The 26,244-nt window shown below is 43.2% G+C and overlaps 1 protein-coding gene and 1 long non-coding RNA gene across 3 annotated transcripts in view; both read right to left on the bottom strand.

Moving 5' to 3' along the window:
• Window positions 1-2,911: 2,911 nt before the first annotated feature.
• Window positions 2,912-26,244, bottom strand: part of col4a1 (collagen, type IV, alpha 1) — a 34,455-nt gene continuing 11,122 nt past the window's right edge. For both annotated transcript variants that reach the window (XM_019884675.1, XM_019884674.1), the window contains 51 exons: window positions 18,772-18,825; window positions 17,287-17,376; window positions 17,120-17,164; window positions 16,987-17,031; window positions 16,767-16,829; window positions 16,414-16,467; window positions 16,293-16,319; window positions 16,115-16,189; window positions 15,980-16,042; window positions 15,860-15,895; window positions 15,718-15,756; window positions 15,232-15,321; window positions 15,083-15,118; window positions 14,896-14,955; window positions 14,678-14,713; window positions 13,993-14,037; window positions 13,872-13,904; window positions 13,446-13,506; window positions 13,281-13,316; window positions 13,029-13,175; window positions 12,833-12,916; window positions 12,656-12,739; window positions 12,185-12,255; window positions 11,915-12,106; window positions 11,671-11,839; window positions 11,463-11,555; window positions 11,229-11,333; window positions 11,050-11,147; window positions 10,729-10,879; window positions 10,521-10,634; window positions 10,244-10,411; window positions 9,836-9,925; window positions 9,259-9,411; window positions 9,060-9,158; window positions 8,834-8,923; window positions 8,606-8,745; window positions 8,232-8,358; window positions 8,064-8,144; window positions 7,895-7,993; window positions 7,700-7,750; window positions 7,425-7,610; window positions 7,185-7,318; window positions 7,023-7,095; window positions 6,865-6,936; window positions 6,553-6,681; window positions 6,261-6,359; window positions 5,972-6,184; window positions 5,708-5,885; window positions 5,516-5,630; window positions 4,663-4,835; window positions 2,912-3,724 (listed from right to left, as the gene is read on the bottom strand). In XM_019884675.1, the coding sequence (XP_019740234.1) occupies window positions 3,643-3,724; window positions 4,663-4,835; window positions 5,516-5,630; window positions 5,708-5,885; window positions 5,972-6,184; window positions 6,261-6,359; window positions 6,553-6,681; window positions 6,865-6,936; window positions 7,023-7,095; window positions 7,185-7,318; window positions 7,425-7,610; window positions 7,700-7,750; window positions 7,895-7,993; window positions 8,064-8,144; window positions 8,232-8,358; window positions 8,606-8,745; window positions 8,834-8,923; window positions 9,060-9,158; window positions 9,259-9,411; window positions 9,836-9,925; window positions 10,244-10,411; window positions 10,521-10,634; window positions 10,729-10,879; window positions 11,050-11,147; window positions 11,229-11,333; window positions 11,463-11,555; window positions 11,671-11,839; window positions 11,915-12,106; window positions 12,185-12,255; window positions 12,656-12,739; window positions 12,833-12,916; window positions 13,029-13,175; window positions 13,281-13,316; window positions 13,446-13,506; window positions 13,872-13,904; window positions 13,993-14,037; window positions 14,678-14,713; window positions 14,896-14,955; window positions 15,083-15,118; window positions 15,232-15,321; window positions 15,718-15,756; window positions 15,860-15,895; window positions 15,980-16,042; window positions 16,115-16,189; window positions 16,293-16,319; window positions 16,414-16,467; window positions 16,767-16,829; window positions 16,987-17,031; window positions 17,120-17,164; window positions 17,287-17,376; window positions 18,772-18,825 (4,848 nt within the window). In that variant the 3' untranslated portion in view covers window positions 2,912-3,642. The remainder of the gene's footprint in view (window positions 3,725-4,662; window positions 4,836-5,515; window positions 5,631-5,707; window positions 5,886-5,971; window positions 6,185-6,260; window positions 6,360-6,552; window positions 6,682-6,864; window positions 6,937-7,022; window positions 7,096-7,184; window positions 7,319-7,424; window positions 7,611-7,699; window positions 7,751-7,894; window positions 7,994-8,063; window positions 8,145-8,231; window positions 8,359-8,605; window positions 8,746-8,833; window positions 8,924-9,059; window positions 9,159-9,258; window positions 9,412-9,835; window positions 9,926-10,243; window positions 10,412-10,520; window positions 10,635-10,728; window positions 10,880-11,049; window positions 11,148-11,228; window positions 11,334-11,462; window positions 11,556-11,670; window positions 11,840-11,914; window positions 12,107-12,184; window positions 12,256-12,655; window positions 12,740-12,832; window positions 12,917-13,028; window positions 13,176-13,280; window positions 13,317-13,445; window positions 13,507-13,871; window positions 13,905-13,992; window positions 14,038-14,677; window positions 14,714-14,895; window positions 14,956-15,082; window positions 15,119-15,231; window positions 15,322-15,717; window positions 15,757-15,859; window positions 15,896-15,979; window positions 16,043-16,114; window positions 16,190-16,292; window positions 16,320-16,413; window positions 16,468-16,766; window positions 16,830-16,986; window positions 17,032-17,119; window positions 17,165-17,286; window positions 17,377-18,771; window positions 18,826-26,244) is intronic.
• LOC109524672 (uncharacterized) lies at window positions 4,956-5,374 on the bottom strand. The gene is made up of 2 exons (XR_002169996.1): window positions 5,150-5,374; window positions 4,956-5,047 (listed from the first exon to the last, which is right to left on the bottom strand). It is a non-coding gene; the product is annotated as an uncharacterized LOC109524672 (long non-coding RNA).

Raw genomic sequence — 26,244 nt, 5'->3', positions numbered from 1 at the left:
CAGGGTCCTTGAGGCTGCATTTTATCTTCTTTGCATTTTTCAGTAGCCTAGACCAGGGGTCCCCAACCTTTTTTGCCCCACGGACCGGTTTATGTCAGACAATATTTTCAGGGACCGGCATATCAGGTGTGGCGGAAATAATACAACAAAATAATATGGTATGAGCTGCATGAAAACTGTGGTGTTTTCGAAATATAATAATAAACACAAGGAGCGTCTAATCTGGCCGCAACACTCTGATCGCTATGGTAATGTTTAATGCCTTCAAAATACGATACAATGCAAATTCAAAGTGCATGAAAATGACCACTCACCACAGCCCCGAGCTTGATTTTCTGCAACCAGACGGTCCCATCTCGGGGTAATAGGAGACAATGACACCTCACGTGTGTGTTTTGCGTCAAGTCTACTTCGTAATTTTGTTTTAGTCGCCGTTGCTGCAGAAAAGCCCCGCCTCACACAGGTAGCATGTCGGAAATAGCAACAGTCCTTCTGTGGTGATCTCAGAATATTCAGCCATAACTTTAATCCAGTTGTTTCGAACGTACTTTTAAGGCCGCTGTCATTTGATCTCCAGCAGTTTTTTTACTCATTTTGCGAGCTCTGGTGTTTTGTTTTTAAGCGGAATCGGTCACGTGACGGGGGAAAGCGTGGCTTGACGTGTGTCAAGCGTGACACAGACGGATGTAACGGAGAATCCGGTAATTTTTCAAAATAAAACATCTTTCGTATTCCGAAATAAAACGGAATTAAGGCAAGTTCTTTCTGTGCGGCCCGGTACCAAATGCCCTGCGGACCGGTACCGGTCCGCGGACCGGCGGTTGGGGACCCCTGGCCTAGACGGCATATAGTGTACATATAGCATTATGCTTCCACCTACAGGTCAGTCTTGGTACTACAGCACACAACAAGTTTGGGGGAGGAGACTTGAGTGGAGGTATCGTCCTATGTGGGGTGTGCTGAGTTGATGAGAGCAGTAAAAAAAAAAATACTGCATGGTGACTTAATTTTTTTGTCGTGCATTGTGGTCTCTGAAATTCAAACCATCGCTAAAGATGTTAAAAATGAGGAGCCTTTGTGTGGAGACAGACGAAACTCTCCCGTTTTGCGTTTTGGAGCAAGGGGGACAGTTGGTCAATTTCTTTAACAAAAGTGAAAAAAAATGTGTATTTATGTTTTTTAGCGGGCCAATTTCTTGTTCACGAAGGTTGACAGAACCATAGCATGTTTGATGGCCTCAGTGCACAAAAGCAAGGTCCATAAAGGACCGTTGGTTAAAAAGATCAACATCATTACCATTGTTCCCCGTATGCACTCCCGGAAGCCACCCACCCCCACCTGAGTGACCCCGGGGCCAAAGCGAGGTCATAGATTTGCAGGACACATTGATGATGATAGACAGGCAGGGTCAAGGCCTTTGTTTGTGACAAGAAGCGGAAATAGCGGCTCGCGTTCCGGTAATAGATGAAAGATGAGAGCACGGAACGGTGAGGGGGATGGGGAGGCGGGGGTTTTTTGGGCAATCGATCTGTTTGTGTTTTCGTGGAGGAAGGAGAGGTGAACGGGTTTGTTGGCCTGTGTCCCGGTTGAAGTGCTGAGCCAGTGGCTGTGTCTTCTACTTCTGATCAGGCCCTTCAATTAAGCTGCATAACTTTTATGATCCGCTCATTCTGTCTAGAAGGACAAAATTAAAATAAAATATAGTAAAAACCTATGTGTGCCCTGCGATTGGCTGACAACCAGTTCAGGGTGTCCCCCGCCTACTGCCCGAAGACAGCTGGGATAGGCTCCAGCACCCCCCGAGACCCTTGTGAGGAGAAAGCGGGTCGGAAAATGAATGACTGAATGAATGGATGGATATCATAAAAACTCAGGCAGCCACAGGACTCGGAAGATCCCAAATCATCAAGACGATTCACTCTGGCTCTCTCTTGTGGCTTAGAGAGGTACTGCAATATCATGTTTACAGCATGACCGCCTTCTCACAGTCGCACAAAGAGAAAATGTTCTACAAAGGCCTTTATTTCATGAGTTACACAAAATTGGAAAAAAATAAAATGATTTTAATCAGTGACACTTGTCATTTTCCATTGAACTTGATTAACAAATGCATGCTCCAGTCAGTTTATTAGTGGTATTATACCTTTCGTTTTTCAGTACAAAACCTTGATCGTCTTCATTGTAGTGGACTGCCTGACGTTGTCTCTGAATAATTACCACATTAAACCTTCCAGGTAAGCCCAAAATAATTTAGACATTTGCAATATTTTCAGTTGTAGTCAATTTGTGTTAGTTGAATGGGTGATGTCTGGTTGGAAATATCACAAAAAGTTAAAAAAAAAAAACACAAAAAAAAAAAAGATCAAGTTGTGATGCAATGATCTATTCATCTTTTTATATATTTGTGTGTGTGTGTGTGTGTGTGTGTGTGTGTGGTTGTGTGTGTGTGTTTTAATTGAATTGTCTTCACCCAATGCTTCAGAATCTTTGTCATTTCCAACGACGTAAAAACAAAATCACTTTAAAGAACAACTTTCCCAGGTTATCAGTAATTTTAGCATTAACAGTATAAATAGGAGCATCCATATGGGTGACTTTGGAGTCAATCAATCAATCACGATAAAGGCCAAAAGCAGAATAGCAAGTACACGTTATGTGGAAGTATAATATATGTTGTATACAGGTATATACTGTACATGTGCATTTGGGGGGTGGGGGGTTCAAAGATTGAAGGGGAGGAGAGTAAGGCAGAAAAGCAGTGAAGCTGGGTTATTTCAATTACATTTAGTGCCTTTGTCTTAAGCATCAACAAGAGCAACAACACAAACAAAAATGTGTTGTGGGGAGAGTTTCTTCTGTTGCAACAATGCTACTTTCACAACAAATGGTGTAAGCTTTTCTAACTGTGCCATTTTTTTTTTTTTTTTTTGTGGATAAGAATTATTGTTGCACCAGAGAAGTTATCTGCCAAACATACACATTGTGATCGGTCATTTCTACTCTAATGCTGTTTTACACGATATTAAGGCACTAAATGTCTTCGGGTCCATTGAACCTTGCATTCACTCGAGTCCAACAAAGTCTCATACATCTTATAAATAAAAGGGATTTAATAACACAAAAGTCGACTCAATAATAACCTGAGGAGAGTATGTTGAACTAGGAATGCATTATATTTACAACAGGGTAATGGTTATACATTTGCGTGTCGTGCATTAGCAAATGATTTGTAGAATCAGTGGCAAGTCCCATCCGTAATATCAGTGTGTGTAAACAAGATGAAAAACAGAGTGTGGCTGTGTGTTATAAACAAGTAGCTTTTATCTTTCAGAGAAGAAATGGAATACGGCAGATAAGTACGATTCAATAGCACCTGGCTTACATAAGCAACCCATTTAAAATGAACACTAGTTTACCAGTTTGGGGGCAAGTACTCAGTGCAGCGGTAAACTGGGCGCCATTCTTTGTTAGTAGAAGTGTTCCGCGTGGAAAAAGAGGCACTTGGTCTTTGTTTTTGGTTTTTGTTCCGGTTTGCAAACGTTCAAACCTCCCTCTGCGTTCACACATGCAGGGGAATAGCACCATCCTCGGGCGTTAGGAAGTTTTAAAGCCAAGTGAACGGGATCGCAAGTCAGGCAGGGTTTATGTCCTCTTCATGCACACCTGACAGCGGCTTATGTGTGTTCGCAGATTTCCCGCTTTTAGCGTCGTCGGGACGGGTTTCCTGGAGATCAAGAGAGAGCAAAACGTTGATACCATTCAACTTATGGAAAAATCAAATGGGTAAATTGATATTGGAATATATCGTATCGGCATCCCTGTTTTGCACAAAACTCACGAAACGATATTGTTGATAATTATTATGGTATCACGATACAGCAAATATAACTTTTTAATTTCCGTAAATATCATGAAATGTCACTAATGGTTTTACTGTGACATACAACATCAGTGGTGAAATATTGGCACGATATTTTGATTTATATATTTTATATTTATATTGTTATTGTTGGCAAAATCTGGCTCCTTCCCTGCAAGAAAGGTAACATTCCACGTCCCTAGAACAAGCTTCTACATCTGAGGATCAGACCGCCAAGGTCCTCGCCTTTGGCCCCCGCCCAGCTCACTTTGCACCTGACCCCTTTGGCCCCTCCCATAGGTGGTGAACTCGTGGGAAGGGCGACCCACATTGTCTCTTTGGGCTGAGCCAGGCTGGGCCCCATGGGTGTAGGGCCCGGCCACAAGGTGCTCGCCAGCGAGCCCCACCTCCAGGCTTGTCTCCAAAGGGATCCCCAGTGACCCACGTCCAGGCAAGAGAAACCAAGATCCATATATTTCATTCATCATAAGGGGTCTTTTACAGCCGTGCTTTGTCTGATCCCTTACCTAAGACCGGTTTACCCTGGGTGACCCTGCCAGGGGCCTAAAGCCCCAGGCAACTTCGATCATTGGGACACACAAACCCCTCCACCACGGTAAGGTGACAGCTCACGGAGAGGGGTACACTTTACGTTGCTGGAAATGTATCCTCGCAGTATTATGGTTGACAAAATGCACCATCATTACTGTTGACAGTCCAAATCAGTTTCTCACAAAATATTGTGAGACAATATCACAAGTTAATCTCTAAAACGGCATGTGTGTGAAGTCCATCTGACTTACGTAAACATCTCACTGTCTTCAATTGTCGCAAGCCAGAAGCTGTAGGAGTTGGCGTAATAGTTACAGGTTCCTCGGCCGTGGCACTCGATGAACGGAGCGCTTCGGAACTCCTCCAAGCAGGAACCGGGAGAGGCCAGAGCTTGACCTGAGCCCTCAGCACCTGCACTAGTGTGCTACAAAAACCCAGACACATAGAGAATATGGTCACGGGGGCCGTATGGGTAGCCTGTATGCTTTTGAGTTTTCAGGGCTGACATAGTTTTCGTTAGTGTTTGACAATACAGACATTTTTTTGTCGCATCACACAACACAAAATAGACCACACAGTCGGTCGGCTACCAACATGACAGACAGAGACGATGACCTGGAAATCTCGACACGTAGACTGATATTTGGGCAATAGTTTGGATTTATATTCCATCTTCTTTCTACTTTACAAATACTTGCTTTTCAGCAATACGCAGCTCTCTGGTTTTCATGTTGGCACCAAGAAAGCTTCTCAAACAAGTCCTCACAGAAAAACGGAAATGTGAAGCTATGCGGATACATTCACATGACTGGGTAGCTGTGGCTCAGTTGGTCTGGCCCTTTTGGTCATTGGCCGACCATTGGCAACCAGTCAAGGATAGACCCTTGACTGGTTGCCAGCCAGTCGCACGGCAAATACATTATAGACATACAACCATTCACACTCACAACTGGACAATTCAGTCATCAAACCCACGTGAAGAACATGCTAACTCCACATAAAAAGTTTTGTTTGGAACCCTGAGTGTCAAAGCTGTGAGGGAAACGAACTCATGACATGATAAATGATATGATAAAGTCCAGCAAAGGTATTGTTGTGTCTCACCATGACGAAAGAGTAGCCGATCCACAGAGAGTCCCAACCGTAAGGACATGGGGGGATCATAATTGTCTGACTGTGAACGGCAATCACCATGGCTGGAGCTTCGCACACCGCACACCTTTAAAAACAAGTGCATATGTGATGCAAGCGCTGTGATAGCACTTGAATAACTTGATGGACAGTATAAAGACACACCTGCTGATGAAGGGTTTGATGCTTTCACCGGTAATTGGCGCCATGCTCATGGGCATGGGCTCTGGCGAGGTGAGCCAGTAAGAGTAATCATTACGGGAGGCGAAGTTGCAGACATTGTTGATGTTGCAGAACAAGAAGGGCATCGGGCTGAACTTTCTTAGACAGCTTCCTGCCGTACCTGGAAACCCAAGGGATAAAATGTTCCTTTACAGAGCTCCTTCATCGGATGACTTCCGTATATTGTTTCCTCTGTAAGATTCCCACCGAGATCCTGTCCATGGGAGCGTTCATTGCCTTGCACGTAGAGCAACGAGTAACCATCATAGATGGGTGAGGTGCCCTCGGGGCAAAGTGGAACCTCCACTGTTTGGCTGTGCCGAGTCACCAGGAAACCATGATCCATAGAGGAGGGGCCGGGTGGTCCCACTTGGCCGGGAACACCATCAGGTCCCGGTGGGCCAGGATACCCTCTGGGTCCTAAAAATATGATTTGTTCACGGTTGTTTCTTTAAACGGGATATATCCTCACACACTGATTTTGTGGACATCTGACCTTGAGGCCCAGGCAGACCAGCATCGCCTTTGGATCCTGGCTGACCGTGATATCCAGGGAGGCCATCTTCTCCTTTTGGCCCTGAAATACCTGTTAGACCTGGAAAGAAAAAAAAAAAAAAAACAATAAAATGGAAGCAAAGTTTTTAAAGGGAGTAGGGAGGACTTGCAACAACTCGGGATGGTCATCAGACATCAGACATCAGACTCATTTCGCCTCAAGCTGTGATTAATAGAGTCAACAATCAATTGCACTCAAACAAGTGACTTCTTAAGAATCAACAGCAAGTTACCTTGCTGTCCTTTCTGCCCTGGGAACCCAGCTGGCCCCTGCGGTCCTGGTAAGCCTGTGATACCCGGTAGGCCAATGTCTCCTTTGATGAAGGTGTGTGGACCAGGGGGACCAGGTGGCCCAACATTACCTGAAATACAATGGAATATTGTTTAATGTTATGCAGATCTATCAAGACCTATAACTAGTGGCTTATACTGTATGTCCCGGGTGTCTCTCATCAGTTAGCCTATATTCCAGCATTACTCTAATACTGAATAGAGCAGTATGGAAAATGGACAAGCAGTGGATGACTCAACCTTATGTTGATTACCCTTTTCTCCTTGGAATCCTCTGTCTCCAAGTTCTCCTTTGAATCCAAAATCACCTTGAATACCCTTTGTACCTAGATTTCCATGATAACAACATCAGGAGAACAGATTTAGCACATGATGTCTTTCACTGATAAGACTAAGATGCATTTTTATCCACCTGGGAACCCGGGCACCCCCTGAAGTCCCCTCTCTCCTTTGGGACCATGAACACCTGGAAGACCAGCTGGCCCCTGTGGAACAAAAATACGCACATACTGAAGAACTTGCTCCAAGTTAAGTAACAATTTACTGCACATATAGCAATGGCTTTGTTGCATACGGGAAATCCCGGTGTTCCAGAGTCACCCTTTTGCCCTGACTCTCCCTGGAAACCGGGAAGACCCTGGTCTCCTTTGTCTCCCTTCTGGCCATCTCGTCCTGGCACACCAGCAGGTCCCGGAGCGCCAATGATCCCTGTAATATGAAGTAATTTGAAATTGCGTTTATTTATGGTACAATATAATCAGACTGTTCAGAAATCGTCCTTGTACATGGTAAATTGTTGTAAACTGCCATGTACCTGGTTCTCCAGGTTGTCCTATTTCTCCCTGGTTTCCTTTAGGGCCCTCGAGAGAGAATCCTGGGAGCCCGATTTCTCCGGGCTCACCTTGGCGTCCCGGAAAGCCAGGATGTCCCTTGTCACCTTTGATACCAGGCACACCAGGATAGCCCGGGCTGCCGGGGAAGCCGGGACTACCTCTATCACCTGGATATCAAGACAGCAGGAGACATTTTCACAATTTAGCTCACTTGAAATGGGTGAAATATTTAATTAGTAAGTGAGGTTAATCTCACCTTTGCTGCCTAGCTCCCCTGGGGGTCCTGGAATACTAAGACCAGGTAAACCTGCAAAACACAGTTTACTGAATAGTCAGTCATGCATTCTTACAGGTGTGGGATAGAAATGTATTTTTTGACTAGTACTGTAGTGTCTTGATCAAATCATGCAGAAAATTTGGAAAATGTTGAAAATTATCATCTGGAACCAACCAGGGTCTCCTCTCTCCCCTGAAGACCCAGGGATGCCATCAACACCCGCTTCTCCTTTCACTCCAGGTGGACCAGGGGGTCCTGGCAAACCACTCTCACCTGGTGGAAAACAAGTTCAAACTGGATTTGTTGCAGCACACAAAATCAGCAGAATCAACACAGTACTTACCTGGCCGACCATCCTGACCAGGTTCTCCTGCAGACCCTGGCAGCCCAGGGACACCCTTCTCTCCAGGTATTCCTGGCTGGCCTACATGGATTGTATGGTTACATATCGTGAATCATGCTGTCCATGGATCCTTGTGGATGAGTGCGACAACATAGCGTGAAATTTGACCTGGTGTGCCAAATATTCCTTTGTCTCCTTTAATTCCTTGCAATCCGGGCATGCCGGGCGTTCCCATGTGACCCTTGAGACCTTTCTCTCCTCGCGGTCCTGGGAATCCTGGTTGACCGGTTTGTCCCTAGGAGAGAAAGTCCAATAAATAAAGGCAGTCAAGCCTTTGAAACCAGTGAACATACTGCTGGTAAGGGTTTCCCAAACGCAGACCCAAAACTGGTCCTGGAACACTTCTTATTGGATCATTATAATGAATTGATATGTATATGTCTATGTTGGAGCAAGACTCAAAAAAAGGGAGTCTAAATTTTCAAGTCAAGATCAAGTCATTTGCACAACATAAAATAAGATTAATAAAGATAGAGGATTACTCTTTCTCCTGGAAATCCTGGGAGACCGATTCCTGGCTCACCAGGTGTTCCGCGTTCTCCTTTCTCTCCATCCGTTCCTCTAAAACCAGGATGGCCCGGTGTACCTAAATCTCCTTTAAGACCCTTTGGACCAACTGGACCTGCGTACAATAGGTAATTTTTTTTTTTTAAGTACTTTTCCAGTGTTCACGTTGTCACATTTACACCTCTGTTTGCATTTCGCCTTACCCGGTATTCCCATCTCGCCTGCACTTCCCTTTTGTCCAGGTGGGCCCATATGGCCAGGTTCTCCAGGAACACCAGTGTCTCCTTTCCTACCTGTGACACAGTGATCCAATACAAACAACATTTACCTGGAAATCCAAGTTCCTTCATTGAGGTGGATGAAATGCATTTGGTTCTCCCTTTGATGTTTTTCATTTTGGATATTTTTGTGATTGATTAAGCAGGACACCTGGCTGGCCGGGTAAACCAGGTTCTCCATTTTTTCCTGGCATTCCAGGGTCTCCAGGAAGTCCGCGAAAGCCTTTCTGTCCTGTTATTCCGGGGTTTCCTGATGAGGCAGACGTTGTTAAATTATATTGTATAGCACTTTACTATCTTGTGCATGAGAGTGAGACATGAATGAGCTTTGCTGTTTCATGGTTTCACACCTGGATCTCCAAGGTCTCCCTTCTCTCCTTTCATGTGCTCCATGTCAACTTTACTCATGTTCCCTGGAGGCCCCTGTAAACCCGTCTCCCCCCTTTCTCCTTTAAGTCCAGATGCTCCGTCTTGTCCTCGGAAACCAGGAAGACCAGGATCACCTAAGAATGAGACATTTAATGGGGGCCTTTGTCACAAAACTCGAACAGTAGGATCCTCAACCCGGATCTATTTATGTTGACAGAACTGGACGAACAGCAAACCAGAAGGAAACTGGATTATCCATGTACACTCACAAAATCAAAGGGCTATGTATTTTGGAATCATAAAAGTGCTTCAGCCATCTCCAGACCAACAACAGTCACCTCTCCTAGGAATGGCTTCATAGCTACAAATCATTTTCTGATAGCATTTTTCACAGAAACACTTGGATCAGACCGAAAAACTTGTAGACTGACCAACACAACCAAAAGGCCAAGCATTTCGGCAGGGAATCCAGATAATAATTGCAGTGACACCCCACTCACAGTCAGAAACTGACATGCTGATAAAAAGTAGGATTTATCTTTTGAGTTGATTCATTACCTCTCAAGCCTTGACTTCCTGGTAAACCTGGTGGTCCGGGAAATCCTGGCAATCCTGGCGTACCAATGACCCCCATTTCACCTTTTGTACCTGGCCGACAAAGAGACAGAATGAAATTACTATGACTCAAAAGAGTTCAAGAGAATTAGTTTCTCTAGAGAGAGAGAGAGAGAGAGAGAGAGAGAGAGAGAGAGAGAGAGAGAGAGAGAGAGAGAGAGAGAGAGAGAGAGAGAGAGAGAGAGAGAGAGAGAGAGAGAGAGAGAGAGAGAGAGAGAGAGAGAGAGAGAGAGAGAGAGAGAGAGAGAGAGAGAGAGAGAGAGAGAGAGAGAGAGAGAGAGAGAGAGAGAGAGAGAGAGAGAGAGAGAGAGAGAGAGAGAGAGAAAATCAACACTCTATCATTTTTCTGACCTTGGTCTCCTATCAGTCCATCCCTTCCTGGCAAGCCCGGTGCTCCTGGCAAACCTTTTACACCAGGGACGCCTGGTAACCCAGTGAGTCCTTTTTCTCCTTGAGGCCCTGGCATGCCAATGCCGGGAGGACCTGGATAGCCCCTCTCTCCCTTCTCACCTATCCTACCTACAAAGAAATACAAACGATAAGTCAAACAATGAGGTAAATATACAATTTGTCATCTGGTAACAATTCTATTGTAGCCAACACTATAAAAAACACGACTTTTACTTACCAAATGGACCGGGCTCTCCAGGTTGTCCTTGTGGTCCTGGGGCTCCTGGCAAGCCCTTACCTGGAGCACCCGGTAATCCTACAACTCCAGCTGGTCCAGGGGGCCCAATGTTACCTAAGACCAAATATAAATATTTTTATATGTTCGTCTTTCAACGAGATGGCATTGACTGAATCCTATATTTGCTGTTGCAGCAGTTCATTTATACCTTTTACTCCCTGAGGTCCTGGTGGTCCTGTCAGGCCTTCTTGCCCGGGAATACCAGGGAATCCTGTGTTACCTTTCTCTCCAGGAAATCCAATAATTCCCGGAGGACCCTGTGAACCTTTTTGCCCCGGGAGTCCCATTCCTGGTTCACCCTGTAACATAGGACGATACGATGCAGTGGTGAGGCTCACGTTTAGACACACTATCACTTTCAAAACACACAAGTTAAATGAACTGGAACAAGTTGCTTTAGGGTCCTGCTTTTATAGAACATCATTCCACTCGTCAGTCGTTTGGCTGAGAGGACCAAAGATATACACACTTTTTGTCCCTGTGGTCCAGGTTGTCCAGAAAGACCATCTTGTCCAGGTCTTCCTGTCTCTCCTGGTAATCCCGGAGAACCCGGAATTCCACTGATTCCTAGAAATATGAATGAAATCTCTATAGTATTTGTATTTCATGAATTTATTAAAGGATACGGAGCATGTTTTGCTAATTTACCTTTTGCACCAGTTGGGCCTGGAAATCCAATTCCTGGTGGTCCTTGATCACCCTTTTCTCCAGTAAAACCTGGTATTCCTGAGTCTCCTTGGAGACCCCTTAGACCTGCAACAACACGGTCTGGTCAAATTGATGTTCCCCCCCGACATGAAGTCTATTCCTTCTACAATTACCAAATCAATTTCTTTGGATTGGTAAAAGATGAAGAATTACAGAATGAATGTCACTGTTCACCTTGAGGTCCATCTGTGCCAGGTTCTCCTCGTGGTCCAGGTACACCCTGCGGTCCAGGAATACTCACACCTTGACCTGGCTCACCTTTCGCACCTGGTAGATGTAAAGTTTACAAAATGAATTCATGATTGCCTGCGAGAACAATAGACTCATTTGTAAAAGCTTCTTAAATAGGGTTGTAGGTAATTTTTTCGTGTCAATCTTTTACCAGGTGTTCCAGGTAATCCAGGGATGCCAGACCTCCCCTGACTCCCCTTGTCTCCCGGAACCCCAGGTCGCCCAAAGCTTGGCAGACCTGGGGGACCCCTCTCCCCAGGTGGGCCTGTAAGACCAGGGTCCCCAATTGATCCACGGTCACCTTTGAGGCCCCCTGTGCCCTGGAAGCAAAGTCGACAAAAAGAATGAAGACTTAAACTATCCCACTTAAACTATTCAAACGACACAATACATACAGGTTCTCCTTTGTGGCCAGGAACACCGGGTAGGCCATCCCTCCCTGGGAGTCCATCTAGACCTGGTTGTCCAGGTGAACCACCAGGACCAGGGAAGCCTTTGTCTCCTTTCAGACCCGGCGCAATGAATATATCTCCAGGCTCTCCAACTGGACCAGGGGCCCCAATCAAACCAGGAATGCCATTGATGCCCTATGTGCAGATTGAGTTATAAGAATTTGAGAAATAACGACTGTAGTTACTGTATGAAAGTTTATCTGTGCTACTGACAGGTCTTCCAGGAGTTCCTGGGGGTCCAGAATTACCCTTGTCTCCTTTGCCTCCCACTGGACCAGGAGGTCCTGAAAACAAATGAGGGATACTTCAAGCATACTCCCCACCACCATCAAGCTCCACCCCACATTTACGGTGTGTCTCATTTTAACCTGCACAGCTGTTATGATCTTTACAGTGACGCTGATACAAATACAAGCTATGGCCAATATTAGTGTCTGAATCATATTGCATGCTGGACATCATTATCTCAGACCCCAGTTGTTTTTTTTATGCTTTCCATCCATCCATCATTCCATCTTTTATTGCTTATGCTGCTCAAGGGTCCGGAGAGCTGCAGCCTATCCCAACTGACTTTGATTGAAAGGCAGACTACAGCCTTTTGATTGGTCACCAGTCAATTTACAATCACATTCATACCTACAGTCACAAAATGGGAAATGATCCCGCAACATCACTTTTACTTACCCCGCTCCCCTTTAAGACCTTGGGGTCCAGGTAATCCCGCAGGTCCGTACCCCTCACACAGTACGCAAGTGTCTCCTTTGTCACCTGTTTGGATTCACACGCAAAAAAAAATAAAATAAAATACCGTGCATATCAATTACAGTCCATCATAGAACTCGTAGATTTGATTGTCCTAACCTTTCTGTCCCAGTTCTCCTTGAAGTCCTGGAGGTCCGGGTGGGCCAGGGGCGCCTTTTGCATTAGTGCATTCATTTGGGTCAACTGTGGGCACACACACAAAATCCATAAAATGGGGAATTTAAAACACCTCTTGTCAAACAGTGTGCATAGAAATCACCCTGCAGTCACAGTAATATATAAACTCAAAGTATACCGGGTAATCCTGGAAGCCCAGGGGGTCCTTCTGGGCCCGGTTGCCCTGGGGGTCCAACTAGAGACTCTCCTTCAATACCCCTGTCTCCTTTCTCACCCACATCCCCCTTTTGGCCGGTCTCTCCACGAGGTCCTTCAAGATAGCGTCCTGAAGTCCAAGACACGGTGTGTGTGTGTGTTACACAGCTGCATGTGTTCCTGCATGCACGTGTGTATGTATTTTTTTCCATAAGCAAACACATCATTGTCTTACCTGGTGGGCCTGCTTCTCCCTGAGGTCCAGGAAAACCTTTCGAAACAGAACACGATGGGGACTAACCATCAGTCAAGGGAGCTAATGTACTGTACTGTTGTAGCTTTAGCAGAGTGGATATCTGTGTGTCTTTCCCATGCATGTGTTTGTTTTGCATTATTTGACCTTTTTCTCCTTGTAACCCAGGGAGGCCACGGGGACCGGGGGGACCGGGGGCGCCACTTGCCTATAAACGACCAGAAGGACATTTACAACTCACTTCTTCACAGCCATATTTGCGTCTTGAACGTGCTCGAAAGCGACTTTTGTTAAGTGGTGTAGTATAGCTCATTTATCAGGTGACTTCTTAATATTACGTTTTTATTTTAGCTTCATAATCAAATCAACTGGATAAAAAAAAAAACCAGCCAATCGCAGTGAAAAAAGGCATTGATGATAATAATGAGCAGAAAAAGCAGTTTTATATACTAAGAGAATCATACCAACACTTCACATGAACAATAATAATTATGATAAAATGTTTTCATATTTAAAGTAAGGGTGCGAATAAGAAAAAGCAAAACACAAATAAAAAAATAAATCATAACGTACATATCCAGGAGGCCCTCTTTCTCCTTTTTCACCCTACAAACAAACAAAACATGATAATAACATTTATAAAAGAAATGTTTCGCAATATGATGAGTAAATATATACAAGTTGCATTGTTTACCTGAGGTCCAGGGTATCCATAATTTCCGGGGAAGCCCTTTTCTCCCTACGTGACAGAAGGATTTTGATGATTTCTTTGGTCACCATAATATAAAGCCAATGATCAATTTGTTGATAGTTTTATTATCTCGCGCTTCATCGTTTTATTGGCCTGGAAAACACTCTTAAAATGTGGAGACAAAGGGACAGTAAAGCTTTGGTGCAGCGGTAATTGGACTTTCTCAACACCATTTTCAATGGCGAATCATTAAAATGACCCTGGTTACATTCAATGGCATGGGCAAATAAGTTTGGTAATTTAACCCTTTCGGGGCCAGCGGTTATTACGGTGGACAGCTTATCATGTTATCAGGTTAGAGGTTATCATTATTGGTGCATGAAAGGGTTAACGTGTCCTCTCTGTACACCTGAATTGGATTGGAGCGCTTTTTGGCAAATTTCTTTGTTGAAATTCACATTAACTTTCCTTGATGAGAACTGATGACTTTCTATTCAGGATGACATTTTCACATGCGAGCTCATCAAATGTCAGGTCAGTCAGAAACTGGTGTTGGGGGCAATTTTTTTTTTTAACCTTTTCCCATAGGGAGGAGGGGCTTTGTTGGGGATCTCTACAATACATGTATTTTCCACATGATACACAGCCTTGAATTATTATGATAATTATGTTTTTTAATTTTTCTTACCTTTCGCCCTTCGTCTCCTTCCTTGCCAGGTTTGCCCTAAAACGAAGCAAAACAAAATAATCACCTTAATTTTAAAAAATGAAGTCAGAGGGGTTTTGTTTTGGTTTTTTTTGTTGTTTTTTGTTTTAAATAATATAAGTGTTAATCTTTTAAATGCTGATTGAAAATGATAATACAATATGTGTACAACACCATCGAATAGATTTTCAGTAACTTACTAGTGGTCCTGGTGGGCCCGGTTCACCCTTGACTCCAGTCAAAGATATATTGCAATAGCCCTGCAGAGAAAATCACATTTCCAACGGATTTTTTTTTTGTGTGTGTGTGTGTGTGTGTGTGTGTAATGTAGCCATATGCTAAGTACATTAAATTACTTCAGAAACATAGAGAGCAAAAATGACAAACTTTTTCTCCTTTCTCCCCGGGATATCCTCTCTTTCCCTTTGGAGATAGAAACATTTCACAGTCAGAATGCAGACGTAGTAACAAGAAATGTACCTTCTGAGTTACATGCAACAATGGCTGGATTTTCAGAAACATGAGTGAGTAAGCACCGGTGGTCCGATAAACTCTGTGCCAGGACCTTCCACACCCGGTGAAGGGGGTCCAGGAGGGCCGGGTGGGCCTCTGAAGCCCCGGTCGCCCTGCACAGAAAGCACCATCACTGTCAGACACATCCATCATTAGGTACATCTGAGCTCAGGACACAAGAGTGGTATTCAAATATTTGCCCTTACAAAGTAATCATCAGCAGAATCATCATACTAATAATAATTGTTCTAATTCTAATGATCATAATCACCCAATAATTATTAGTGCAGTTTTTAATTGACTCTAGGTTCAGTATATGTTTATTGCTGTGGTGCTGCTGGAGTTGCAGTGAAGAACTTGTTCACTACAAGTCATTAACTTGATTTAAAGAAGTGTGTTATTAGTCATGTTTTTTCATATTCATTCAAATTCTATAAAACATCATGCAGATGCTTCTCATTGATTCTGAGAAGACAACAATAATAATAATAACAATGATGAAATCTCACCTTTTCTCCTTTCTCACTCTCAAAGGACAGCTTGTCATCCTGTCGGAGAACAAAAAAATTGTTTCAATAAATATACTGTAGTTCGAATAACTAATAAAGAGGACGGTGCTTGGTTGGCATGTTTTCCGATGCTTTGTTGTACCTTTTCTCCAGGAGGGCCTGGTGGGCCAGCATCACCCTGTTAAACAAAAAAATAACGCTATTAGCTGTCCCCTCCCATGGATTTCTTGGCTTTCAAAATGTTTGCGTTGGGATAACTCACTTTGGGTCCGATGTAACCCCGAGGCCCTGGAGGACCGATAGGCCCAGGTGGGCCATGAGATCCCTGAGAAAACAGACTGTGTGATGAAAAACTTCCCAATTCCGATGTTCACGCATACACGCACAAAATACGCACAGGAAGTCCAGGTGTGCCCGGGAAGCCTCTGTCTCCTTTAAGGGGAATAATGCCAATCACACCACCTGGATCACCCTGCAAAAGTCCAAATATTGCTCCCGTCAAATTTATTTCTTCCAGATGTTGCGTGGAGCTGATGTGAAAGATATCTGTATCAAACATGATGATGCCAGCCAACCTTAATTCCAGGAAGCCCTGGGATGCCCTGAAACAGGAGGAAAAAGCAAAAGTCAATAAATGTTTTTTATATGACATTTCATCACCTGGAATAACGTGATTGGGTCAGTGTGAGTGCTTACAGGAGGCCCTTGAAGACCATCAAAACCAGGAACACCGTCTCTTCCTCTGTCACCCTAAATCACACACACGACATTATCAGAATTGGGCGACAGGGGGCGATCTACCTTTAACGAAGGAAAATGTCCTTTGTCTTATTTTTCAATCGCTAAATGGGGAGATGCAATTTGTATTGTATTGTACTTGATGCTATTTTATTGATTTTATACTCATTTTCTTTACAAAATTACCATTATGCTGTTGTATCATCTCAAAATACGAGTCATCATTTTAAAGTGGGCAATATTTCAATCATTCATAAAAAGATTGGCGAAATCAGAGTTGTAGTAGCTTATCAAAAGTACGAGTTTCTTACTTTGGTCCCATTGCATCCTGGGATACCAGAAGCGCCAGGTGGACCATCGTTTCCATTGATTCCCTGTAAAAACAAGCGCAACATCAGCGGTCTTTTCCAATTACAGGTGGACCATCGTTTCCATTGATTCCCTGTAAAACAAGCGCAACATGAGCGGTCTTTTCCAATTAAAATAAAACAAAACTAAACTAAAAAAAGGGAATAACAATCTGGTACTTACAGGTAATCCTGGATTTCCTGGGAAACCTGGAAGACCAGGAGGACCCTACAAGTCGACAATCACATCAATATCATTTCTCATTGACATTTTCCTCTATGTAACAATATGGCGAATTTTTTCCCAAGACACTTACCCGGACTCCTTTAATTCCAGGAGCGCCAAACTGTCCTGGATCTCCCTGAATAACAAATAATACATAGAAACAATAAATTCAAAATAATGACACTATCACCATCATTGTGTGATAAAGGCAATTTGACACGTGTTTTTCAGTGGAAATATGTGAGTGTATAAACTGACCTTGGGCCCAATTGGCCCAGGTGGCCCCTCGTGTCCCTGCATTCCTGGGAATCCCATGTTACCTTGAAGACCAGGGAGGCCACGCTCACCCTGAAAGGTTATAATTGTGCACAATTCAATCAATCAATCAATATGTACAGAATATAGCACTTTTCAACATAATGATGCTGTCAAAAAAAGTGTTACACAAATTAAAAATGAAAAAAAAAAACCTAATTTGTAAAAAAAAAAAATATATATATATATATATATATATCGTGATTAGTATCGCTTTGTGGGATATGAATTCAGGCAGCAGGTACTGACCAATCACGGCTCACCTATTTTTTTATGAAGCTGAGCCATGATTGGTTGTTACCTGAGCCAGCGCAAGTGTGATGTCATTTTTAGTCGACAGCAAGTAGTAAAATGGCCACCCCGAGAGATGGTCAAAAGCTGCTTGACGTATACAGTATTCCATAAACACAATATAAATAACAATATCGTGTTTTGACTATTGGATCACATATTGATAAGAGGGAAAATTTTGGATTGACTTCCCCTTTTGGGAAAGAGGGCAATAAAAAAGTAACGAGATGGAATTTCAGTTAAAAGCTTTGAAATCATGCATGGTAAGATAACTGATATACTATTGATGTTTGGAACAATGTTTTAATTACTGTACGAAGTAAAAGAAAACATTTTTATGGTATTGGGCAAAACAAAGACACGAAAACGTTTTGATATATTCTTCCACTATCTGCCAGAAGGGGGAGACATTGTACAATGATGCAACCCTTGCCTCGCCTGGACACACGCAGAACTTGAGAGCTTGGCTCTCCTGTAAACTGTGAGAATTTAAATCACAGTGGAACAAAATCTCTCCCGGCACACTTAGCACCTGACTTGCATCTGTTGTGTTCAATGTTGTTTTCAGTATTCAGTCCCGGGGAATCATTCTGCAGTTGACACAACAACAGTTTGTTGAGCAACATCGGAGAGTAAGGGGGACACTCAGGGGATACTGAGCAAATGTGCTTGGTCTTTGAACATCTTTAGGAATTTAGTGGACCACACCAGTCACCTGTTGTTGTTCCTCTCAAGTGTTGAAGTACACTATCGTGAGCCAATAGCACGCAGGAAAACAAACCCCAAAAGTCGCATTCAAAACGGTCTGAAAATCAATTAAAGCCTAAAGCCCAATAGTTGATCAGAACCCCAAATAATGCATGTATGGTATGTGATGGGGAGAGGGGGAGGTGGCACTTTTTATTTTGCACCTGTGAGGATTTCAAAGTGTAGATCCTGACATGCTCTAATTCAGCTCACATTCGCGACACTGCTTGGTGACTGATACTCATCCACAGTTATCCCCACTGAGTGGCCAGTGCACGACTTCCTAACTGTCCAGTACAACTGCTTTGTATTAGCATACAGGACCAACAGAACACCAAAACGCATGAAATCGCAGTGACCCTCTGCCAACGGAACGATAAGAGTTCTTACCTTGGCTCCCTTCACACCACTGCAGTCACATTTTCCACATGATGTCCCACAGCCCTGGGAAAGAACAAAAAGAGAAAGATTCATATTGTCTCTTATTTGGTGTTCACTTGCTGAGAGTGGGTGAAGTCATATTTAGCTTAGGAGTAAAATAAAAAAACTTATGTCAATGTTCACAAAGTAAAATCATGCATATTTATGTGCTCCATTTTGGCGATAAAAAAAAAACTGTGCAGGTGTTCCGAATAAAATGTCTTGTGAGGTACAGGACCGACAAAAATAGTAGTTCAAAGAGAGGCCCAGTTTGAGTGATAAAAAGTCTGACAACAGAAATATTCCAATAAATCCGATGCGATTTATGATCAATATGTCTCTTTGTGTTTGACTACGTCACGCGTGACACAAACACAGCTGGTCTGACCAGCTCCCCCTCCACCCTCTCCCCAGCTTCCTCTCCTCTGGGCTCTCGAGAGGCTGAGCCCTGAGAACGAGCATGTAGCGCCTCATCCATCCCCCGAGCAACTTTGTTCCTTCCACCGTGCAGCTGTTTGTGGCCTCACGTGGCAGGCGTCCAGCCAAAAGCCTGTCAGGGGGTTTGCGGCGCAGGCCCGGACAGGCTCAGCGAGTCTTGAGGAGAAGACCACAAGAAACATTTCGCTCGTTCTCACAGTGGCAACAAATGAACAGCTTGACCGCAAATGAACAGGACACCTACACGCTGATTTTGAAACTTCACTTCCTGTCCGGACGAAGTTTGATGTGGCCTGGTTGAAACATTTTTGCAGGCTTCAAACCTTAACTAGAATCCTAACTTGAAACCCCAACTCGGGATTGGAACCCTAATTTGAAACCATAACCCAGGTTTCAAACCCTAATTTGAAACCCCAACTTGAAACCACAACCCAGGTATCAAACCCAAAATGTAGTTCCTAAATTGAAACTCTAACCCAAATTTGACACCTTAACTCGGGATTGAAACCCTCACTTGAAACCATAAATCAGGCTTCAAATCACAACTGGATTTCCTGAATTGAAACCCTATTGGGGCTTGAAACCTAAATTGAAACCGTAATTCAAGATTGAAACCATAATTTGAAACCATAAACCAGGATTACAACCCTAATTTGAAAACCCAATTTGAAACCCTAACCCGATCTTGAACATATAATTTGAAACAACACTTGCTTCAAACCTTCATTTGAAACTCTAACCAAGGCTTGCAACTCGGATTTAAAACCGTAACCCTTGTTTGAAACCTTCCTTTGTAATCATCCTAAACCTCGCTTGAAACCTTAATTTTAAATCCTAAACCTAGTTTGACACCCTAACTTAAAACCGGGACCCAGGCTTCAAATTCTAATTTAAAAGCATAACTGAATGCATATTACAGGCTCCAAACAGGAACTGCCTGACTTAACTTAAAACCATAATTTGAACCGTAACACGTGTTTACAACCTTAACCCCAGTTTGACACTCTAATTTGAAATCTTAATTTTAGGCTTAAAATCCTCATTTGGTGAGAAAACCCTCATTTGAAACCACAACACTTGTTTAAAACACTCCACCTGGCTTGAAACTGTGATTTGAAAGCCTTGCTAAAACACTTGCTAAAAACCCTAAATGAGACTTGAAACCCTAATTCTAAACTTCAACCCTGGTTTGAAACCCCTAATTTGAAACCTCAAAACTTTACCTTGAGCATTACCCCTGATTTGAAAACCTCATTAAAAATCTCAACACCCTACTCCTGGTTTGACACCCTAACGCAGGTTTGAAACACTCACCCTGGCTTCAAACCCTACTTTGAAACCATCACGTTAAATTAAATGAACCTTGTTTGAAACTCGACCCCAGCGGTTGATGTTGCTTTGTTTTACGGATTCTTTGGTCAAGTTCCAGGCATCGAGAGCTTTCCCACACTGAAAAACTCAAGAATGCTCCGCTTGCTTCAACTTCTCGACTTCTGTGACCCTCAGTAGAAAAAGTAGACGCCGTACTCCACAACAGGCCTAAGCCACTCAGTCAAGCAAGCTGTGATCTGAATATCATGGGATTCTCACCCACTCTCTCGCCGCCATTTTTCACACACGTCAAGGTGAGTCATTTCCCCTCCTAATTCTGAGCCTCTTAAACACCCTTCACTCCATCTCATTTCTTTGCGTACACACAGAAGAAACACCTGCTGCTGATAAAAAAATTTAAAAAAGTGCGGATAGGGAGCATATGCACTGAAAATGAGCCGCATGTGTGCTTCATTGTGGAAATAAAATTGTGGCTCGCGGCAATCTGAGCTCCCAGTGTTGAATTAACAAGATTATGTTTTTTGGGAGGGGGGGGGGGTCGTGAGAGAATATGCACGCCTATCATCAGCACCACTCATTTACTTCACCGTTGTACTGTTCCAGCACATTGCAAGGCTTTAAAAGTGATGAAAAGCACCCTTTCAAGATAGCCAGCCGGAGAGGAGGCCATTATTTGTACAAATACATATTCACATCCTATACGGTATACAGAGAGAGTATTTTGATCATTTCCCCACAGTTAATATTACAAATGCAAAATGTGATCATAATTACTATCATAGATATATTTTCTGTTTCAATCCCACCGTAAATGCCAGCTTTACAAATGCCAAGTTTGCTTTGCTCCTGTGATGCAGACGTCCACATCTCAGTATCAGTCACCAAAAAGGCTGCCACGTGCTTTGTTACATCCTAAAATTAATATTCATATCATTGTAAAGGTATACATTTTGATACCTAAAAGGGTACCTAATGAAGGGTCCACTGAGTGGTACCTCATGAGGGGTCCACTGAGTGTTGATGGTAATACAACACTATTTGGCTTGACTTAATATCATAATCCCCCTTCAGATAACACAAAAACATGTGTTTGTTCAAGTGTTTAAGAGCAATGGATAAATGAAAATACAGTATTGTACAAATAGAGCACCGGACCAGGCCCTCTATAGGTTTACTTTTTTTTTTTTTCTCAACGAACAAACGTATCATGTTACAATATAACTCAATAATCATGCCCAAAGTATGAAATTAACCGAGAGTTGTCGGTGTAAAAAGCAGGATTAAAAAGGATGGGCATTCATTCATTTTCAGCAAAACATAGTTTGAGCTGACATACCATTTTCAATATGCTCTTTTACTTAAATTTATAGTGGCAAAATAAAATAGTGTGATGTCATCCAGTGGTCACAAACGTGAGTTATGAATTAAACAAAACAAATCCGCGAAACAGAAATAAATGTACTGTATACTGTATATCAGTTCGTTCAGATGGTATGAGACAAGGATTTGCTTCTTTTGGCAAAATAGAGTACTTTGAAATTGTGGAATAACGACTTTTTAACAAAGCTATGAAGAAGACGGTGACGAGTCATCGAGTGCATGTCCGCATCCTCACGCATCTCGAGATGAAGCACAATATGTCATGCCTAAATCTGGCTGCCTCTGTGAAGAACCAATAAGGTGTCCTCTGGTATCCTGGCAATCACAGTGTGCGTTTGTTTACTGAGAATGGAGCACATTCCGACGTCGACCCAAAATGGCAACAAAAGGCCAAATTTGCACGGAGGTGTGCACCGGCACAGGAATGTGTGTGTGAAGAGGCTCAGCGGCATTCTCAGAATAAACCTGACATCATTGGGTGTACATGTCTGCCAGTGACGTGAGCTTGTCTAATGGTTCGAGATGTTTGGACAAAAAAACGTAAGCAATATTAACACAACTATGACGTGGAGAAAGCACGTCTGAGTGTTTGGAAGTGTTGGATAAGTGGGCCCCTGACAAGAATTTACAGAACAGGCTCCCCAATGGCCAGTTGTATTAGCACTTGTGCCAGAAAGTACATGCCAGGGGTCGGCAAACCGCGGCTCTGGGGCTGCACGCGGCTGTTTCATCCTTATGTTGCAGCTCTGCCTGGCTTGGGAAAATCACTTAGAAGTCTCCGATTGAAGTGAACGTTATTTGTCTCAAAAACGTGCATCACTTCTGTTATTTTCCCTCACTGTACACTAGGTGGCAGTGTTGCTATAAAAATACTATTGAGATAAAAAAAAAAAAAAGGACTACAGTATACTGTACTGACTTGATGATTATCGTGACTTGGACAAACTAGTGTTGTGCTGTTTATAGCCTGTTAAGAAAATACAGTGTTTGGCTACACCCTGCCTCTTTATTTTGCCTCCCGACATCATTTCAGATATCTGTAGTTCCACAAAACTTTTTAAATCACTTGCATACTTGACTGTTGCTTTTTTTGAAGCACACTGGTCAAAATGGTCTGTCCATTCATACCGTATGACATCACCCTACTCAAACCAGGAAGTGGGTGGGCTACTAACAAATGAATGCGAATATAAGCAAAATTACCTCACTCCTGAATTTTAAAACAAAAAAAAAAACATTTTAACAGTTCAGCCTCGGTGGTGGTCTGTGAGAATGTCAGTGTTAAGTGAGTCATTCCTTTACATCAAACACGCCGTCGGTCTTTCAGCATATTTGACTTCGCTGCTTTGATTTTACAGCCCAACAACGTTTTACAAGCATTTTCCGGCACCTTGCACTGATTCTACATAAACTTCCCACATGTTGTTTATTTGGCATGACATGGCCTTCAACATTGCCAGCGCACGCACGCGCACACACACACACACACACACACACACACACACACACACACACACACACACACACACACACACACACACACACACACACACACACACACACACACACAAGTTAGTGGCAAGGTTGAAGGAGAATGGACAAGATGAAAACATGAACATTTTGTAGCTCTCAGCTTGTAAATTTCATCACTCAAGTTGAAGAAAACATGTTTTTTTTTTCAACACTTATTCCAAAAGAAGAAGCAGCCTTACCATGGACTGTTTTCATAACGCTTGTCAAAGTTCAGGTAGAGTTTGTATTTCTTTAGTTTGACGATTTTGGTTGAGTTGCGTAACTAATTGGTCATACTAGAGTCTGGCATTGTGTTAACCTGCAGTAAATATTAAACACTGCTATTAACCTGAACATGTCCGTGAATGCTCACATGTGTATGCTCTTGTGAGGTCCGCTAAAATAATAAATGATAGTCTTTCAAGCTCCCGTTTTCTTCTCTGCAGTCGCTCCGAAATCCGCCACAGACCACACGTATTCATCACACTCATTTATGGGCCATCAAGTAGGCTTGCGCTCTTGTTATTGTTAATTTGCCACAGCATCGCCCGAATGGTCTGAGCTGCTTAACCTTGGAAAGGACCCAATAAAGATAAGCTTGCAGCGGTAAACCACACATCATGGCCTCCCATACGGAGTCAGCTGGGATAACCGTCACTGCATCCATGTCGGAAATGAAGCATGTCTTCAGTTGCCGCATTCAGAAATGCTTTTTTTTTCCCAAAGGAAAACATACAAGTGTAAGAAGTTAGGTACTCTGTTTTGTTTTTTTTTTTTGTTTTTTTGTAAGTTGGCTGCTGGGACATTCTTGACCTTCTCTGGTATTGACAGGCTAGGATGAGAGGAGACTGAGGGAAATTTTCTGTCTGACTGCCATACTTGGAAGATTGGCCTCCCGGCACAAATCGCTCTGTAAACAGCAGGAACTGTGTGTGCGTGTGTGTGTGTGTGTGTGTGTGTGTGTGTGTGTGTGTGTGTGTGAATAGAGGTGAGCTGGAATGCTGTGATGACAGTGATGATGTCATAACGTTTAAGTCTCCTCTGAGTAATATTCTTTTCAAGTGTGAAAGTCTTTGGCCATCACTAGCTACTTGTCTGGATTGAAGGAAAGGAGGAATGTTACTACATCACTACTGTACTTAAAACAATGGTATTATTTAACTGAAGTATTCTAACAGTGGTTCCCATTTTATATGTTTCTGTATGGCGTCTCCATAACTTAAAAAAAAACGACGTTTTTATACTTGATTACAAAGGACAGGCGTACACAGTAGGACCACATCAGCATGCCAGAAAACACCAAACTGAATCATACTTGACGGAACTCGAGAGCCTCTAAATTCAAACAGATCCGACTTGGTGAGAACCAAATGATGTAAAGCATGTCCTGCTTCAGGCTGAGTCCGCTACAAGCAACCAGTGCCGTCTGTAAACTAAAAGCAGATGCATCTGCATGAAGATGTTCTCACACACAACCAGAAAAAAAAACAGTATGTATGAGTTGAAATATACGTGCATGGGATGTAAACATGAGAGAAAGGCAAACGAGTGCCAGACATTGTGTAATGCTCTCAGATCAAATGCGCTGGACTACACTAGTGTCGGCTTACCACATACCATGCAATAGTGTCAAATGGACCAAGTTAACAAATACACTTTGTCTTTGATTGTTGGTTTATGCAGGACCATATTTACTGCGACCTGTCATTAAAACGCAATGTGAGTGATTTGCAGTTAAAGCAACTGCATACACTCATGTGGCTTTGAAAAGATACATTTCTAAATGGGCTAAATGGATGATGCAACAAGGACAGAAGCACCTCTGTCGTTGCCATGGTGACTCGGGATCACCCACAGTGCCTTTTCTGTTTGTGTGTGTGTGTGTTAGAGCTAATGCTGATGCTAAAAACATCAGACTAAAAGAGTTCAGAATATTAAAATGCTGTTAAGAATAAAAGTTTGATGATGTCCAGAGGGCCACCCTGAAACTGAGAATTAAAAAAAAATCAACACTTCAACATTGTAATGGGAGCAAGGAAGCAGAAAAGAACAATCCTTCTTTGCTGCCATGTTACCCTCACAGACGCTGAATGGTGTTACAAAGCAATCCCCGGGACTGCAGAAAAGTGTACAATGTGTCAGCGACTGCGTAATTTGAACAGGGACATTGAGCAGGACCCCACGAGTCCACGCCGGAATTCTCAAATCCAAAAGGAACTCGGCGAATGGGAAAATTGTTTGAAGCGATTTCTCAGGGAACGGAATTGGCCTACACTCCACTCAAGTGGCCAATTGCTCCTTGCACATGAGGATGGATTTGATTTGGGGGATGAGGAGGTGTGAGAGAAAGCATATGATATGATATCTCAATTTGTTCCATGAAAGTACAGTACCTCATTGAAAGGTTTCAATTGACAAACAACAGTCACATTTTGGGCAGATTCCGAACAAGCCGCATCAAAGGCCCCCCCAAGAGAAGAAAAATGCAGCTATTTGACTGGGGTCTTTGACCCCTCCTAATCAGTTCCTCCATCTGCATCGCATGTTGACCAGTCACATGACCCTCCTGGGCTCATCCTGTTGAACTTTCACCTCCAATGAGGTCATTAGAAAGGATTTCAGGGTTCAGAGAACAGCCCTTTAATATGAGGCTCATGTTGATCAGCGCACTCTTCCGCTGTGCGCTGCGACAGCTGTGTGAGATAAGCGACTTTGTTTCACAAATTAAGGACGACTCTAATCATTGCACCTTGAAAAGTGGCGGTGGTGGTGGTGGGGGGG

The sequence above is a fragment of the Hippocampus comes genome, unplaced genomic scaffold, assembly GCF_001891065.2.
Source record: "Hippocampus comes isolate QL1 unplaced genomic scaffold, H_comes_QL1_v1.1 scaffold95, whole genome shotgun sequence".
Classification (NCBI taxonomy): domain Eukaryota; kingdom Metazoa; phylum Chordata; class Actinopteri; order Syngnathiformes; family Syngnathidae; genus Hippocampus; species Hippocampus comes.
The sequence above is the reverse complement of the archived record's forward strand: the minus strand, read 5'-3'. Positions and strand labels throughout refer to the sequence as shown.